Raw genomic sequence first — 19,401 nt, forward strand, 5'->3', positions numbered from 1 at the left:
TATGGATTTCTGGGGCATGGTTTTCTGAAAAGTCTCAGAAATTTAAAACAGCATTGGATATATTAAATACTATATTTAATATAGTATTGGCGGTCTTATCCAATATAATGTGCTAAGTTGCTTCAGTCATTTCCTACTCTTTGCAACCCTCTGGACTATAGCCCACCAGGCTCCTCTTTCCATGGGATTCTCCAGGCAGGAATGCTGGAGTGGCTTGCCATGCCCTCCTCCAGGAGATCTTCTTGACCCAGGGATCAAACCTGCATCTCTTAGATCTCCTGCATTGGAAGGTGGGTTCTTTATCACTAGCACCATCTGGGAAGCCCATCTGGTACAATACACAGGAATCTAAAATGAAAGGTATAAAGATGGGAAAATAAAATGTAAGACCATCGCTATTCACAGATATCATAATTTTATATATAGACTCAAGGGCTCAGCTGAGTGGAAGAGAGAACGGAGTTGTCAGATGACAGAGGAGTGAATAAATTAATAAGCCACAAATGAAAGCAGCAGCCTTAATCATTTGCTGACATAGTATAAGTGACAGGTTAAAACCAGAGTAAGTATCAACTTCCCCCTGTTCCATTATCCCCTGTGAAACATTGTGTACTCAGGGGTCAGGTGGGTTAGCACAGATATGGGAGTCATCTCATTGTTGAGGGAGCCCTGAACAAAAGTTTCCCAGAGTTTTATAGACCTGGCACAGGGGAAAGGACTAGCAGGAGTGGATGAAAGATGTAAATCCTGTCTTACCAGTAATTATATAAGATACACATGGTTTAGCACTCCAACTAATACGCAGAGATTGGCAGAATGGACAAAATCGTGATTCATATATATTTTCTCTACAAGCTTCATGATTCAAAGACACAGATAAGTGGAAAGTGAAAGTGGCAAGAAATATATATTATGGAAAAAGTAGCAAAAAGAGAGGTAAAAGAACAGGCAATACAAATATAGGACAAAATAAACTGTATGCCATAAATTGTTGCGATAGACCAAGAAAGACATTTTATAATGATTAAGCAGTCAGTTACTCAAGATATAATAGTCATGAACCTATATGTATCTCAACCTCCTCTGGTGACCTCAGTTGGTGAGTAAATTTCCTTAGGGATACTCCACCTGGATGAAACCCCATGGTTGCATCATTTAGAGTCTTTCACGCCTCAGCTCTTGATACCCAAGGGCTTGCATGAAGAGTACTTTATCACATAGTTTTCCAGACCAAGAATGCAGGCTGTTAAAGTGCAGGGAAAGAACCAATCAGGTGAAAATGTGTTGTTCATGGGTGAGTCCTCCCAAATATCTGCTTATAGGCAAGATCTTAAAAAAACAGAGATAATTAATTCCTGGGAGGATAACGCCTTAGATAGAAAGGTTGGTTCTTTGATGTTCTTGGTATTGTCTTTAAACACTAAGATTCATGGAGAAGATGTTTCCTCATTTTAAGAGAAGCCTAAGAAGGGCTTATTAAGTAACAGAAATATTTGTGTCTCTTCTTTTATATACATAGACTAGGTTCTGAAGATCAGAAGATTCCTCTTAGCACCTAAGACTTTGGGTTTCAAATTCAACATAGCATTTTCTTTTCTTTTGACTTGATTTTCCAAGGCATTGGAGCATGCTGAATCTATTTAAATAAATGTGTATCATCTTGACAGAAACGCTTCCTGTAGAATTGTCCAGGCAGTGGGGACTTGAGAAATATGCATGATTTGACATTACAAGTAATGGTTATTTCGTATTTCTAAATACCTTGGGCATTCTTCTTAACTACAGGGGAAACCACAGTAAGTGAACTAGAACTGATTTTTTTTTTATTGAGTTTTTATAGTTCTGCTTTTTTTCAAGGAATTTTTACAGTGAAAATCATTAAAGATTTATTCTCTGATATTTTATGGGAGAGTACTTTTAGATACCCTGGGATCTTTAGCAGAAATATTTGTTCTCCTTCCTATATATGGATTTATTTATAATTTATCCAGAATAGGATTACAATCTGTGAATTCTGAAGACAATTTTTAAGTCTGCACGGGACTGAGGGGAAGGTCAGCATTTAGGTTGTTTTTTGAAGGAATTTGTCAGCTCATATTGAATTCCAAATGGAGAATATATAAATTTATAGCATTTACAAGGGAAAACGTACCCTTTGCTGTGGTTGGGAATACACCTTAAACCCCACGTTCTGAGGCACCTTTTATTCTGATTAGTTTCACACTTTCTTGGGTCTTCTAACCAGGCAAGATCTTATTTCTGCTGAACTGGATGTGGTCCCTGCAATATAACTGAACTTTTGCATCCCTGACCTAAGACTTAGACCTTTCTCTTAGAGAGTCAAGACACATATTGCTGAAGATAAGAGATGAAAGTTAATTTTCTCGGTCAGCTTAAGGTGATTTTTCTTTCCCCCTCGTATACACTGGACTTAAGTCATCTTGTGGGAGGTAAGGTGTGGTGTGATAAAAAAATCACTGTGTTGGGCATTAAAAGACTTGGATTGTTATTTACCACTAATCAGCTGTGTTTCCTCTCTGGGCCTCAGCTTCCTTATCTTTAAAGAGCATATGAGTTGATAAAATGCAAGGTCCTGGAAGAATTTTCTTTTAAACTTTTTATTTGTATTGGGGTATAACCAATTAACACTGTTGTGATAGCTTCAGGTGACTCAGCCACACATATACACGTGCCCTTTCTCCTCGACTCCCCTCCCCTCCAGGGTTCCACACAACACTGAGCAGAGTTCCCTGTGCTGTACAGTTCCATGTGTTGATCCATTTTAAACCCAGCAGTGTGTACACGTCCACCCCAAACTTTCTAACTATCCCTTGGTACTGAAAGAGTCTTAGGGCACAAAAATTCTGAACTTGTTAAATAGCTTCTGAACTCATTAACATCTGACTGTGCATCACGCAGTTTAGCCAAATAACTGCCATGGATTACATGGCATGATATTACATAACATGATCATAGGTGGTGGCTTTGTCCAAACTCTGACATGGCTGATTCCAAGAGGTAAACTAGACCTATACTGGAGAGCTAAATTCCAAAGAGCTAGAGGTAGACATCCCGATTTTTTAATACAGACTGCTCTATTTTGTTTTGGTATCATGACAAAAGAGTCCGAAATGCAGTACTTGGATGCAATCTCAAAAATGACAGAAAGATCTCTGTTCATTTCCAAGGCAAACCATTCAATATCACAGTAATCCAAGTCTGCGCCCCAACCAGTAACACTGAAGAAGCTGAAGTTGAACGGTTCTATGAAGACCTACAAGACCTTTTAGAACTAACACCCAAAAAAGATGTCCTTTTCGTTATAGGGGACTGGAATGCAAAAGTAGCAAGTCAAGAAACACCTGGAGTAACAGGCAAATTTGGCCTTGGAATACGGAATGAAGCAGGGCAAAGACTAACAGAGTTTGGCCAAGAAAATGCACTGGGCATAACAAACACCCTCTTCCAACAACACAAGAGAAGACTTTATACATGGACATCACCAGATGGTCAACACCGAAATCAGATTGATTGTATTCTTTGCAGCCAAAGATGGAGAAGCTCTATACAGTCAGCAAAAACAAGACCAGGAGCTGACTGTGGCTCAGACCATGAACTCCTTATTGCCAAATTCAGACTTAAGTTGAAGAAAGTAGGGAAAACCACTAGACCATTCAGGTATGACCTAAATCAAATCCCTTATGATAATACACTGGAAGTGAGAAAGAGATTTAAGGGACTAGATCTGATAGAAAGAGTGCTTGATTAACTATGGAATGAGGTTCGTGACATTGTACAGGAGACAGGGATCAAGACCATCCCCATAGAAAAGAAATGCAAAAAAGCAAAATGGCTGTCTGGGGAGGACTTACAAATAGCTGTGAAAAGAAGAGAAGCGAAAAGCAAAGGAGAAAAGGAAAGATATAAACATCTGAATGCAGAGTTCCAAAGAATAGCAAGAAGAGATAAGAAAGGCTTCTTCAGTGATCAATGCAAAGAAATCGAGGAAAACAACGGAATGGGGAACACTAGAGATCTCTTTCAAGAAAATCAGAGATACCAAAGGAACATTTCATGCAAAGATGGGCTTGATAAAGGACAGAAATGGGATGGACATAAGAGAAGCAGAAGATATTAAGAAGAGGTGGCAAGAATACACAGAAGAACTGTACAAAAAAGATCTTCACGACCCAGATAATCACTGGGTCACACCAGATGGTGTGAACAGTGACCTAGAGCCAGACATCCTGGAATGTGAAGTCAAATAGGCCTTAGAAAGCATCACTATGAACAAAGCTAGTGGAGGTGATGGAATTCCAGTTGAGCTATTCCAAATCCTGAAAGATGATGCTGTGAAAGTGCTGCACTCAATATGTCAGCACATTTGGAAAACTCAGCAGTGGCCACAGGACTGGAAAAGGTCAGTTTTCATTCCAATCCCAAAGAAAGGCAATGCTAAAGAATGCTCAAACTACCACACAATTGCACTCATCTCACATGCTAGTAAAGTAATGCTCAAAATTCTCCAAGCCAGGCTTCAGCAATATGTGAACTGCGAAATTCCTGATGTTCAAGCTGGTTTTAGAAAAGGCAGAGGAACCAGAAATCAAATAGCCAACATCCACTGGATCATCGAAAAAGCAAGAGAGTTCCAGAAAAACATCTATTTCTGCTTTATTGACTATGCCAAAGCCTTTGACTGTGTGGATCACAATCAACTGTGGAAAATCCTGAAAGAGATGGGAATACCAGACCACTTGATCTGCCTCTTGAGAAACCTGTATGCAGGTCAGGAAGCAACAGTTAGAACTGGACATGGAACAACAGACTGGTTCCAAATAGGAAAAGGAGTACATCAAGGCTGTATATTGTCACCCTGCTTATTTAACTTACATGCAGAGTACATCATTAGAAACGCTGGACTACAAGAAACACAAACTGGAATCAAGATTGCTGGGAGAAATATCAATAACCTCAGATATGCAGATGACACCACCCTTATGGTAGAAAGTGAAGAGGAACTCAAAAGCCTCTTGATGAAAGTGAAAGAGGAGACTGAAAAAGTTGGCTTAAAGCTCAACATTTAGAAAACGAAGATCATGTCATCTGGTCCCATCGCTTCATGGGAAATAGATGGGGAAACAGTGGAAACAGTGTCAGACTTTATGTTTCTGGGCTCCAAAATCACTGCAGATGGTGACTGCAGCCATGAAATTAAAAGACGCTTACTCCTTGGAAGGAAAGTTATGACCAACCTAGATAGCATATTCAAAAGCAGAGACATTACTTTGCCAACAAAGGTCCATCTAGTCAAGGCTATGGTTTTTCCTGTGGTCATGTATGGATGTGAGAGTTGGACTGTGAAGAAAGCTGAGTGCCGAAGAACTGATGCTTTTGAACTGTGGTGTTGGAGAAGACTCTTGAGAGTCCCTTGGACTGCAAGGAGATCCAACCAGTCCATTCTGAAGGAGATCAGCCCTGGGATTTCTTTGGAAGGAATGATGCTAAAGCTGAAACTCCAGTACTTTGGCCACCTCATGTGAAGAGTTGACTCATTGGAAAAGACTCTGATGCTGGGAGGGATTGGGGGCAGGAGGAGAAGGGGATGACAGAGGATGAGATGGCTGGATGGCATCACTGACTCGATGGACGTGAGTCTGAGTGAACTCTGAGAGTTAGGCGATGGACAGGGAGGCCTGGTGTGCTGTGATTCATGGGGTCGCAAAGAGTCGGACACGACTGAGCGACTGATCTGATCTGATTATGACTTGGGCAAATTGTTTACCTTCTAACCACATTTCCTTATCTTTAAAGTAGATAATAGTTTACCAACCTTGTAGGATTGTTGTGAAGGTCTTGTAAATGGAATAGTGAATGTAAAACTGTTAGTATAGTGTGAACACATCAAAAACCCACAACATTTAATTAATTATTGTTAGAATCATATGGTGAAAATTAATCTCTGCATTCTATTAAGAATGAGAAAATAGTAGATTTGTAGTAAAAGTTTATATTTCATAATGTATGAGTTGCTGCTGCTGCTAAGTCGCTTCAGTCATGTGTGACTCTGTGGGACCCCATAGGTGGCAGCCCACCAGGCTCCCCCATCCCTGGGATCTCTAGGCAAGAACACTGGAGTGGGTTGCCATTTCCTTCTCCAATGCATGAAAGTGAAAAGTGAAAGTGAAGTTGCTCAGTCGTGTCTGACTCTGTGGGACCCCATGGACTGCAGCCCACCAGGCTCCTCCGTCCATGGGATTTTCCAGGCAAGAGTACTGGGGTGGGGTGCCACTGCCTTCTCCGAATGTGTGAGTATATGGAATTTAAACAAGTGATAAAGGTTTCTCTGCTTAGAAGGAAGTTTGTCTGTTTCAGTTCTTGCCTATCAACTGCAGTATGAATGCCCTTATGAGAGAAAAGAATCACTCTCATTAGTGTTAATAAATGTTATAATAATGTATATAATAATGTTCAGTTCAGTTCAGTTGCTCAGTCATGTCTGACTCTTTGTAACCCCATGAATCGCAGCACACCAGGCCTCCCTGTCCATCGCCAACTCTCAGAGTTCACTCAGACTCATGTCCATCGAGTCAGTAACGCCATCCAGCCTTTTCCTTCTGCCCCCAATCCCTCCCAGCATCAGAGTCTTTTCCAATGAGTCAACTCTTCACATGAGATGGTCAAGGTACTGGAGTTTCAGCTTTAGCATCAGTCCTTCTAAAGAACACCCAGGACTGATCTCCTTCAGAAGGGACTGGTTGGATCTCCTTGCAGTCCAAGGGACTCTCAAGAGTCTTCTCCAACACCACAGTTCAAAAGCATCAATTCTTCGGCGCTCAGCCTTCTTCACAGTCCAACTCTCACATCCATACATGACCACAGGAAAAACCATAGCCTTGACTAGACGGACCTTTGTTGGCAAAGTAATGTCTCTGCTTTTGAATATGCTATCTAGGTTGGTCATAACTTTCCTTCCAAGGAGTTAGCGTCTTTTAATTTCATGGCTGCAATCACCATCTGCAGTGATTTTGGAGCCCCCCAAAATAAAGTCTGTCACTGTTTCCACTGTTTCCCCATCTATTTCCCATGAAGTGATGGGACCAGATGCCATGATCTTAGTTTTCTGAATGTTGAGCTTTAAGCCAACTTTTTCACTCTCCACTTTCACTTTCATCAAGAGGCTTTTGAGTTCCTCTTCACTTTCTACCATAAGGGTGGTGTCATCTGCATATCTGAGGTTATTGATATTTCTCCCGGCAATCTTGATTCCAGCTTGTGTTTCTTGTAGTCCAGCGTTTCTCATGATGTACTCTGCATAGAAGTTAAATAAGCAGGGTGACAATATACAGCCTTGATGTACTCCTTTTCCTATTTGGAATAATAATAAAGTGAGATTAATACTTTATTTCTCATTTCTCCAAAAACATGTATTGTAGAGGATTTGAATGTTAATAGGCACAGCTAAATCTAGTACCGAGAAAGAAAATGATCTTGTGTTTGAGTCTATCTGTTAATAGAGGATATCAAAGACATTGATAAGATAGAACTATTTTTAACTTATGTCCTGATTACTTCAAGGTTTCCAAGAAGCTGAAACAATAAGTGAAATAATAAAAATGAATGAGTCATATTTGAGGTTTTCTATGTTATCTTGATCATGAAATCCAACCTTTGGTACAGGCCTTCAGGAAATTATAAAAATGTATTATTAGGTTCCTGGTTCCCCCAAGGGCCATCTTCTCTAGGGAAGAACTGGCAATTAGAAATACATTTAACTTGTTGCTCAGGTATTCTTTTCCCTGGAAGGATTCTCTGATGCACTGACCTATCCAGAAGGGAGACCACTATCATGGAGCTTGAAATTCTAAAGCTAGCTTCTCAATGAAGAGTTGATGGGATCATCTGCAAGAGGTTTCCTTTCCACATACCTCGTTATTCAACTTGACCATGTGTAACTGGGAGAACTCATTTTACTCTTCACTGCTTTTTTTTTGCTTTAAGAGTATATAAAGAGAATAATGGAAAAAGTGAACATTAATAAAACTTAGTTTTATATTCTACCTTAAAGTTTAATTGAATAATATATATATTCCTCATCAAGGAAGTTGAAATAGACTTTGGAGTAAACTGATCAGTTTGATTATTCAGAGGACTTATTGGCTACAAGTATAAATGGTGTAAGTTAAATGCAGAGGTCAATAATCTTTGTTTGGTAGAATAAAGATGGGATTTAGGGTAATTATGAGACCCATGGGGCAGTCAGGGCAGCCTCACTGCTCACAGTAATTTTCTCAAAGCAGTGAGTACCCAGACCTGCCCCTACTCTATATCTAGCTGGTGAATTGATAACAATTTTGAGTACATTAGAGCAGTTACTTTACTTATATTTAGATATTTCTTGGGGTCCCATGATGTGTCAAAATCCAATTCCCTATGTCTGTTTTCTCATGCATATTCCAATCAGTTTAAAACCACATAGTTTCAGCTTTAGAACTCTAAGACAAAACATGAAGATTATATTTAATTTCTAATCATAGAATTAGTTATGTAAGCTGTAGAAATTTGGAAAATACTGAAGAACATGGGAAATAAAATATCAACCATAATCTCACATTCAGGAGCAAATGTCCTCAATGTATTAAATTATTTTTCTTACCAATCTTCTATACATATGTTTTAACATACATTAGAGAAGTATATAAAATTTTATAAGTGAAATTTTTAAATTTGAACTTTATTTTTAAAAGATGTATATAAAATCTGTAATCTTTAAATGCTAATTCAATAAGTATATTCACTAAATTTTTCCCTATTTTTACATAATTTGTAAAATGGACTATTTTGTGATTTTTAAATTCACATTATTTTGTGCACAAACTTTTAAATTAGCCTCCAAAATTGTTACTTCTAATGTCCAAATTATTCCAATAAATTGATGTTCCATTAAAGTATTTCAGACACTATGGCCAAGGAAACTGAATTTCTTTCTTCTGGTTACTCTATGTCTTATAAAAATAGTTTGAGACCAGAATAAAAAAAGACTAGGTCAACTAAAATAACTTTTAAGATACTATTCCTACAGAGTTTTGGGAAAAGCAAGACTCATCTGTGACATTATCAGAGTACTGTTAAAAGGCAGAGTTTCAGTGTATTTTACTTTTTTACGGTTCTTTTTTCTTTTCTTTTTAAGGCAAAGCATTCTTTCCCGAAATTTTTATTACCCACACCACAATGATGGAGAATGAAAGGAATGTGACTGTATTCATTCTAGTAGGTCTTACACAGAACCCCCAAATGCAAAAAATAGTGTTTGTGGTGTTTTTGGTCTTGTACATGGTAACCCTCTCAGGCAACCTGCTCATTGTGGTTACCATTACCACCAGCCAGGCTCTGAACTCCCCCATGTACTTCTTCCTGACCCATCTTTCCTTGATAGACACAATTTACTCTTCTTCTTCAGCTCCTAAGTTGATTGTGGACTCCCTTCAGGAGATCAAGACAATCTCGTTTAATGGGTGTATGGCTCAAGTCTATGCAGAACACATTTTTGGTGCTACTGAGATCATCTTGCTCACAGAGATGGCCTATGACCGCTACGTGGCCATCTGCAAACCTCTGCACTACACGGCCATCATGAGCCACAGGCTGTGCGTCCTCCTGCTGGGGGTGGCCTGGACTGGAGGATTTGTCCACGCAACCATTCAGGTCCTCTTTACAGTCCGGCTGCCCTTCTGTGGCCCCGATGTCATAGACCACTTCATGTGTGACTTGTACCCTTTGTTGAAACTTGTCTGTGTGGACACCCACATCCTTGGTCTCTTTGTTGCTGCCAACAGTGGGTTCATCTGCCTGTTAAACTTCCTCCTCCTGTTGGTCTCCTATGTAGTCATCTTGAGCTCCCTAAAGAGCTATAGCCTGGAGGGGAGACGCAGAGCCCTCTCTACGTGTGTCTCTCACATCACAGTAGTTGTCTTATTCTTTGTGCCCTGTATCTTTGTGTATCTTCGCCCAGTCACCACTCTGCCCATTGATAAAGCTGTTGCTGTCTTTTACACTATGGTGGCCCCTATGTTAAATCCTTTAATATATACCCTCAGAAATACCGAGGTAAAATGTGCTATGAAGAAACTCTGGAAGAAAAAAGTGCGTTCAGATAATAGTTAAACAGAATCATTAAACATTACAGATAGAAGTAATAGAGGTACTCTAGTCCAAGCCTCGAGAAGGCAATGGCACCCCACTCCAGTACTCTTACTTGGAAAATCCCATGGATGGAGGAGCCTGGTGGGCTGCAGTCCATGGGGTCGCTAAGAGTCAGACTCGACTGAGTGACTTCACTTTCACCTTTCACTTTCATGCATTGGAGAAGGAAATGGCAACCCACTCCAGTGTTCTTGCCTGGAGAATCCCAGGGATGGGGGAGCCTGGTGGGCTGCCCTCTATGGGGTCGCACAGAGTCGGACACGACTGAAGCGACTTAGCAGTAGCAGTAGCAGCAGTCCAAGCCTCTTGATGAATATGTCGAATCTAAAAACAGAATGAATAATACTTGCTGATAGCCACTTAAGCACAAGAACTAAAGCCTGGGTTGGAATCCAGACTTACTGTCTCCCATCTCTCACTCTCCTTATCACAACTTAATCCTTCTTAATCAATAAATACTTATGTATTAAAGGGAAATCTGGAAATATCTTCAGAAGCTAAAAAGTACAAATCTAGAGTTTTGAATCGGTCTTATTATGTAACGTGGAGATGTGTTGGTTACTACTGATTATTAAAAAGAGTGCCTAATGATATTCCTTTACTTTGGACTCTGGCCTCAATATAGATTTTTTGTGTGTGAATTTTCTTGTTCATTAAATCTTGTTTGTACAGTAAAAGAAATACTATTTATGGCATGCTTAGAAGACTAGCATTGTGTTATGTATTTTCCATATTGTGTTAGGTGGGGTCCAGTCAGAGAACAGAACAGAGTGATTTGAACCAAAAAAGTTCACAGGCAATCATTAATTATGTCAGGCACTAACTATAAAAAGGCTAATGAGCTCTCTCTATAAAAGCCCTTTGACTGAGAAATGAGTATCCAAGGAAGGAATTCATTTAGAATGTGGACTTACTTCCCAGGCCAGGATTTCACTCTTTGGAGAAAGTGTAGATTTTGCCCATGCGTGAAGCGATGGCATGCTTGACCCAACTTCAGGCTAGTGGTAGGGCTGAGACCCATACTGAGATGTGACTCTTTGTCCACATACTGTTTACTCATTACATGCAACTCTAGTGTCTTTTCCAGACAATTTGGACAGAAATGAGGTAATGGAACTGGTGATATTTATTAAAAAAACACTTCACATACTTTCCCACTGAGCATGATCAGAGGATCCAGAGATGATCATTGGTTCATCAGCTGTAACAGTGATCTCTACTCACATTGCACTTCATTGCTTATGGTACTTTAACGTTTTTCTCTTGACGTTCTGGTACTTATATCACAAGACAATTTTAATTATCCCTAAAACAGTTAAAATACTGTTCTTCTATCAGTTCTATTTCACTCTTCCTTTGCATCCATGTACCCATGTTCCTCAGACCAGCCTGCTGCCACCACAAACTCATTCCATATGTTTTTGTGCTTTGTTTTGTTGCTATTCACTGCTGTCAACAGTTATGGGTATGCCAAACTACACTCACATTTATATTTCTTTAAATTATTTTTTTATTATTTTCTTTTACAATATTGTATTGGTTTTGCCATACATCAACATGCATCCGCCATGGGTATACACATGATTTATGAAAATAATAGTTGAGAATATTGGTATCTTTATGTTAAGGTACCAACAACACATTATATAATAATTACATCATATAATTTGGCTTCTGATTCTTAAAATCTTTTTCATATGTGAGGAAACCTACAGAACACTTTATTTTATTAATATTTAAAAATTAAACTTGGCACGCAGATTTCTACAGATCCTCATAGTTCTTTTTTAAAATTAATTGTAATCAGAGTATAGTTGCTTTACAATGTTGCATTAGTTTCTGGCTGTACAGCAAAGTGAATCAGTCATGCATGTACGTATATCCCCTCCTTTTTTGGACTTCCTTTCCATTGAGGCCACCACTGAATAGAGTTCTCTGTGCTATACGGTGGGTTCTTCCGATTTAGTTGTTTTATACATAGTAGAGTGTATGTGTCAGTCCCAATCTCCCAATTCTGTCCACTCTCCCTTCCCCACTTGGTGACCATAAGTTTGTTCTCTATATGTGTGACTCTATTTTTGCTTTGCAAATAAGTTCATCTGTACCATTTTTTTGGAGAAGGCAATGGCACCCCACTCTAGGACTCTTGCCTGGAAAATCCCATGGACGCAGGAGCCTGGTGGGCTGCAGTCCATGGGGTCGTGAAGAGTCGGACACCACTGAGCAACTTCACTTTCACTTTTCACTTTCATGCATTGGAGAAGGAAATGGCAACCAACTCCAGTGTTCTTGCCTGGAGAATCCCAGGGACGGGGAGCCTGGTGCACTGCCGTCTATGGGGTCGCACAGAGTCGGAGACGACTAAAGTGACTTAGCAGCAGCAGCAGTACCATTTGTTAGATTACACATGTAAGTAATATTATTCAATGTTTGTTTTACTCTTTCTGACTTACCTCACTTTATATGAGAGTCTCTAGGTCCATCCACATCTTTGTGAATAGCACTATTTCATTTTTTATAATATTCCATTGTATGTATGTATCACATATTCTTTATCCATTCCTCTGTTGATGGATGTTTAGGTTGCCTCTATGTCCTGGCTATTGTAAATAGTGCTGTAATGAACATTGGGGTGCATGCATCCCTTCAAATTGTGGTTTTCTCTGGATATATTCCTAGGAGTTGGATCACTGAATCATATGGTAGTTTTAACAGAAGCAGAAGATATTAAGAAGAGATGGCAAGAATACACAGAAGACCAGTACAAAAAAGATCTTCACCACGCAGATAATCATGATGGTGTGATCACTGACAGAGCCAGACATCCTGGAATGTGAAGTCAAGTGGGCCAAGAAAGCATCACTACGAACAAAGCTAGTGGAGGTGATGGAATTCCAGTTGAGCTATTTCAAATCCTGAAAGATGATGCTGTGAAAGTGCTGCGCTCAATATGTTAGCACATTTGGAAAACTCAGCAGTGGCCACAGGACTGGAAAAGGTCAGTTTTCATTCCAATCCCAAAGAAAGGCAATGCTAAAGAATGCTCAAACTACCACACAATTGCACTCATCTCACACATTAGTAAAGTAATGCTCAAAATTCTCCAAGCCAGGCTTCAGCAATATGTGAACCATGAACTTCCTGATGTTCAAGCTGGTTTTAGAAAAGGCAGAGGAACCAGAGATCAAATTGCCAACATCCGCTGAATCATCGAAAAGGCAAGAGAGTTCCAGAAAAACATCTATTTCTGCTTTATTGACTATGCCAAAGCCTTTGACTGTGTGGATCACAGTCAACTGTGAAAAATTCTGAAAGAGATGGGAATACCAGATCATCTGATCTGCCTCTTGAGAAATTTGTATGCAGGTCAGGAAGCAACAGTTAGAACTGGACATGGAACAACAGACTGGTTCCAAATAGGAAAAGGAGTACGTCAAGGCTGTATATTGTCACCCTGTTTATTTAACTTCTATGCAGAGTACATCATTAGAAACGCTGGACTGCAAGAAACACAAGCTGGAATCAAGATTGCTGGAAGAAATATCAATAACCTCAGATATGCAGATGACACCACCCTTATGGCAGAAAGTGAAGAGGAACTCAAAAGCCTCTTGATGAAAGTGAAAGAGGAGACTGAAAAAGTTGGCTTAAAGCTCAACATTCAGAAAACGAAGATCATGGCATCCGGTCCCACCACTTCATGGGGAATAGATGGGGAAACGGTGGAAACAGTGTCAGACTTTATTTTTCTGGGCTCCAAAATCACCGCAGATGGTGACTGCAGCCATGAAATAAAAAGAGGCTTACTCCTTGGAAGGAAAGTTATGAGCAAACTAGATAGTATATTCAAAAGCAGAGACATTACTTTGCCAACAAAGGTTGGTCTAGTCAAGGCTATGGTTTTTCCTGTGGTCATGTATGGATGTGAGAGTTGGACTGTGAAGAAGGCTGAGCGCTGAAGAATTGATGCTTTTGAACTGTGTTGTTGGAGAAGACTCTTGAGAGTCCCTTGGACTGCAAGGAGATCCAACCAGTCTATTGTGAAGATCAGCCCTGGGATTTCTTTGGAAGGAATGATGCTAAAGCTGAAACTCCAGTAGTTTGGCCACCTCATGAGAAGAGTTGATTCATTGGAAAAGACCCTGATGCTGGGAGGGATTGTGGGCAGGAGGAGAAGGGGACGACAGAGGATGAGATGGCTGGATGGCATCACTGACTCGATGGACGTGAGTCTGAGTGAACTCCAGGAGTTGGTGATGGACAGGGAGGCCTGGTGTGCTGCGATTCATGGGGTCGCAAAGAGTCAGACACGACTGAGCGACTGATCTGATCTGATCTGATACTGATTTTCACAGAGGCTGTACAAATTTCTATTCCTTACACATTTCATGGTACCTTGTCCTTCCACTAGTTTATAATTAATAACACCTCGTTGTAAGTTTTTACTCCCTCTTGGGAGTTTTTTGGTGGATCTTAAGCTTTTTGAAGGCAGAATCCAGGTCTCTCTCTCTGTCTCTCTCTCTCTCTCTTTTTTTTTTTTACCATTGCAACCCCAGCAACTATCAGCATCTGATACATACTGTGTGCTCAAAATGTTTGTTAGTTAATGAATTAAGACAAAAAAGAATAAAAGGAGTGCATTTATCTTGAAATTGCTTTGTATGTATACAGAGCCACACATTTTTAAAAACAGTTTTTAATGATGAAATGTTACTTAAAAGTAAATAGGTTAACCGAAGAATATAGCTTAAAGAGCGTATATTAATAAGGTAAAAAATCTTGCTGAGAGCAGGGAGAATATTAAAGTAAAGCATTTGCTCATATGCTGAGAAGTGTAGTTTAAATTTCTTTCTCATCCTCAGTTTAAACAGGAAGAAAAGCAAATTATAGTTCCCTCTGAGATCAAGCCAGACTTTTCCTTGAAGTTGAATCAACTTAAAGTAGAAATGAATTCCCTAGCCTCTAGTACTACTTTTTGGACTTCATTTTAGTGAATTTAATTATTTTCCTTTACATATTCACCCACACATTCAATATTTATCATGCATATGATATTGTGTTATCTTGTAGAAACTATTGCTATATAGTAGGCATGTACTTTATAGTACTTTACAGATTGTGACTGTATATGTCAAAAATAGAAATTTTTTTCTGACATCAAAATGTCCTTTTATTCGAGTCATTACTCTTTCTGATGTGTTACCAGCAGAGCATGGGTTATATGAGCAATACTAAATGGTGCTGAAGGCTACAGGGAAATTTGGAAATGGTGTAATATTAATTATCTACCCCTCAGAGGTAGACAGGGCCAGTGTGTTTATAGCATTAAATAGTTACATACTATAATATTGCAGGTACCATGTGACTATCAATTGTGATATATAAAAACAAGCACAGATATTAATGAAAAATTATTAGGCTTTTAGTGATAGTGATTCAATATATACACTGTTAAGCACAGGTCCTGGCTCAGTACATGGTTAGTAGTACAATTATCTAAACATTCTGTCATCATTGCCTGGAAGTTCATTGAAGTTTAGGGCATGACCTGGGAAAATAGTCAATTTTGATTACTGGCTTTCCAATACATCCACTTTGATGCTTTCCTCTTTATGACACTTTTCGATACTTTCCTTTTTCTGCTTCCCAGGTGGTGCCAGTGGTAAAGAATCCATCTGCCAATGTAGGAGATTCAAGAGACACAATTTCAATCCCCGGGTCGGGAAGATTCCCCTGGAGTAGGAATGGCAACCCACTCCACTATTCTTGCCTGGGAATCACATGGACAGAGGGGAGCCTACAGTCCATGGGGTCACAAAGAGTCAGGCACTATTGAGCATGCATGTATGCACACATATCTTTATGCATGCCTCCTTGGTTTATTATAGAGATTATTTGTTATTGTTCAGTTGCCCAGTTGTGTCCAACTCTTTGTGATGCCATGGACTGCAGCACGCCAGGCCTCCCTGTCCCTCATCATCTCCCAGAGTTTGCCCAAGTTCAGGTTCATTGCATCAGTGATGCCATCCAGCCATCTCATCCTCTGATGCCCTCTTCTCCTTCTGTCCTCAATCTTTCCCAGCATCAGGGACTTTTCCAATGAGTTGTCTGGAACTTCAGCTTCAGCATCAGTCCTTCCAGTGAACAGTCAGGGTTGATCTCCTTAAGATTGACCAGTTTGATCTCCCTGTTGTCCAAGGGACTTTGGGGAGTCTGGAGTCTTCTCCAGCACCACAGTTTGAAGGCATTAATTCTTGGGCGTTCTGCCTTCTTTACAGTCCAGCTCTCACAATGGCATATGACCACTGGGAAGACCGTAGACTTGACTATCCGGACCATTGTTGGCCAAGTAATGCCTCTGCTTTTCAGCACGCTGGCAAGGTTTGTCATCGCTTTCCTGCCAAGAAGCATGATTTCATGGCTGCAGTCACCGTCTGCAGTGATTTTGGAGCCCACAAGAGGAAATCTGTTACTACTTCCACCTTTTCTCCTTCTATTTGCCATGCAGTAATGGGGCCGGATGTCATCATCTTAGTTTTTTTAATATTTAGTTTTAAGCTGGCTCTTTCACTCTCTTCCTTCATCAAGAGGCTATTTATCTCTTCCTCATCAAGAGGCTATTTAGCTTTTCTTCGCTTTCTATCACTAGAGTGGTATCATCTGCATATCTGAGGTTGTGATGAATTATAGAGATTATTACTCGACGGCAATAAATTCCATTATTTCTTTAATTTGTCATTAGAAGAAAAACCTGTGAATTCATGTAACTGGTTGAAGCTAGTAAAACTAAACCCGACTCTGGCAGAATTTCATGCATACGGAAAGACCAGTTAAGGGTCATTTTTCTCTCTTTTCTTGCACTCATTTCTGATCTACTCAATGCAGAATCTGTGATTTGTAGCAGTTAAATTTTTTTTCTTTATCCCATAAGTATTCCTTGCTGAGATCATCCACAATGTCCTTTTGACCATTGCCTCTACTGAATCAATGTTGTGTTCCAAGCACATTTATGTACCACCTAAAATATCTTTCCTACTACACAATTTCCTAATGGCATTTTTCATCTGGGCATTTCTCAAAGTATAGATTAAGGGATTTAACATGGGAGTGATGATAGTGTAGAATAAAGCAACTGCTTTATCAATTGATAAAGTAGCTGCAGGTCGCATGTACACAAATACACAGGGCACGAAGAATAAGACAACCACGGTGATGTGGGAGACACAGGTGGAGAGAGCCTTGCGCCTTGCCTCTAAGCTGTGGGTCCTCAGGGAACGCAAGATGACCACATAGGAGACCATCAAAAGGAGGAAGTTTAACAGGCAGATGAACCCACTGTTGGCAGCGACAAAGAGCCCTAGAGTGTGGGTATCAGTGCAGGCGAGACTGAGCAAAGGGTTCAGGTCACACATAAAGTGATCTATGACGTTAGGGCCACAGAAGGGTAAGTGGAAGATGAAGAGGATCTGTATGGTTGCGTGAAGAAAGCCTCCCACCCATGACACTCCCACTAGCAGCCCACACACCCGCCGATTCATGATGCTTGTATAGTGCAAGGGCTTGCAGATGGCCACATAGCGGTCATAGGCCATCACAGTAAGAAGGATGCCCTCAGCTCCTCCAAAGAAATGTTCCCCAAATATTTGGGTCATGCATCCGTTGAATAGGATAGTTTTACTTTCATGGAGTGAATCTACGATCAATTTGGGAGTGTTGACAGAGGAATAAGAGGCATCAATAAAGGAGAGATAAGCCAGGAAAAAGTACATGGCGGATTCCAGTAAGGAACTGGTAGCAACAGTGACCACGATGAGCATGTTTCCTACCACAGTGATGATATAGATGACCAAAAAAACAGCAAAGATGATGTTCTGCATCTTTGGATTCTGTGTGAGTCCCAGTAGAAAAAACTCTGTCACGTTGTTCCTATTCATGGGTTTCATGTGATGGGAAATTGCATTACCTGAAAAGAAAACATATTTTCTTAATGCACCCTTGGGTTTATTAAACTTCTCATTCTAATATATAATAATTATTCTATCAAGTATTGATTCTTTTGATTTGTATGTGTGTGCTTGTATTGAAAAGATTGTGAGATCTTCATGAATAATCTCATTGCCTCCCAGGTGAAGTCTTTGTTAAGATTATAGAAATGAATACCTTTTGTAAACATACAGGCAGGAGAGCTGCTGTGTACACTTTCTCATTCCAGATGACTAAGAGTTTGACACAGTACATTACGTACACAGTAGCAATAAATCCTGAAAAGGACGTAGAAGTTTGGTGTAAAGTCTATAAGTGAAAAGCTATAAGATTTTCATTTTAGTCTTTTGGAAATGGGGAATCATGAAAACTGAGACTATGGGTGAATTGGTGAACAGGAATATGAAGGGGAATCTTGGATGTTATTCTAGTAAAGATCTTTGTTTGTCTTGGATGAAATGGCCCACAGTTAAGTAAGGGGGTGGAAGGCAGACACAAGAACCCAAGTTGTTTTAATAGATTGCTGATAATGATTGCATAAGGAGCGACAGAACAATGGTGATGGGAATTTAAGGAATGGATACAAGAGGTACTTAGAAGCATGCATGTAATGCATGCTTCCTAAGTCCAGTAACTTTACAACAGCTAATAATGCATACTTTAAAATAATTGATTGCTGCATGCCCAATATAGTAGCAATTATTTTGTACATATCCCTTTTCATATGATAACAACCTGTGTGGTTGGTAAAATATCATCCACTTTGCAGCTGAGGATGCAGTCTCAGAGACTAGTGTTAGTAGTTATAATAACAAGGATAATGTTAACTAAGACCTACTGAACACTTGGTGTGTGCTAAATGATTTTGCAAACGTTTGATATTTTAAGCCTTAGTGCAAACTTAAAGATGGTTACTGCTATCATTTTATACCCATTTTTATACATTAGGAAATAAAAGCATAAAAAGTTAAGGATTCTGCTTAGGACCAAGTGTTAATAAAGGGGAGGACCAAGGTTAGATCAGATTATATTTGTTAATTTTTTTTCTCTCCAAATTCTTAACCCATGCTCTGTTTCACTGTGTTATAATAAACAATGTTGAACTAGTAGTCTTTTTTCTGAGATGGTTGTAATAATTATAATCACATTAATACTACTCTAATATTTCAGAGGCAAGTTTATATGGAGCAGTTTAATCAGTTCACACACACACAC

At 39.6% G+C, this 19,401-nt stretch overlaps 2 protein-coding genes across 2 annotated transcripts; one reads left to right on the top strand and one right to left on the bottom strand.

The window, feature by feature from the left end:
- Positions 1–9,234: 9,234 nt before the first annotated feature.
- OR4C12 (olfactory receptor family 4 subfamily C member 12) lies at positions 9,235–10,164 on the top strand. Its single transcript, NM_001206759.3, has one exon. It carries the CDS (start codon positions 9,235–9,237, stop codon positions 10,162–10,164), a length of 930 nt encoding a protein of 309 aa, NP_001193688.2.
- A 7,046-nt stretch (positions 10,165–17,210) lies between these two features.
- On the bottom strand, positions 17,211–18,146 carry OR4C10 (olfactory receptor family 4 subfamily C member 10). Its single transcript, NM_001389973.1, has one exon. It carries the CDS (start codon positions 18,144–18,146, stop codon positions 17,211–17,213), a length of 936 nt encoding a protein of 311 aa, NP_001376902.1.
- Between the last annotated feature and the right edge of the window lie 1,255 nt (positions 18,147–19,401).

Source organism: Bos taurus, chromosome 15 (genome assembly GCF_002263795.3).
Source record: "Bos taurus isolate L1 Dominette 01449 registration number 42190680 breed Hereford chromosome 15, ARS-UCD2.0, whole genome shotgun sequence".
In the NCBI taxonomy this organism is placed as follows: Eukaryota; Metazoa; Chordata; class Mammalia; order Artiodactyla; family Bovidae; genus Bos; species Bos taurus.

What these genes read in the sequence shown, in the direction of transcription:
- OR4C12 (NM_001206759.3), top strand. Translation starts at nt 9,235, where the DNA reads ATGGAGAATGAAAGGAATGTGACTGTATTCATTCTAGTAGGTCTTACA.
- OR4C10 (NM_001389973.1), bottom strand. Translation starts at nt 18,146, where the DNA reads ATGAAACCCATGAATAGGAACAACGTGACAGAGTTTTTTCTACTGGGA.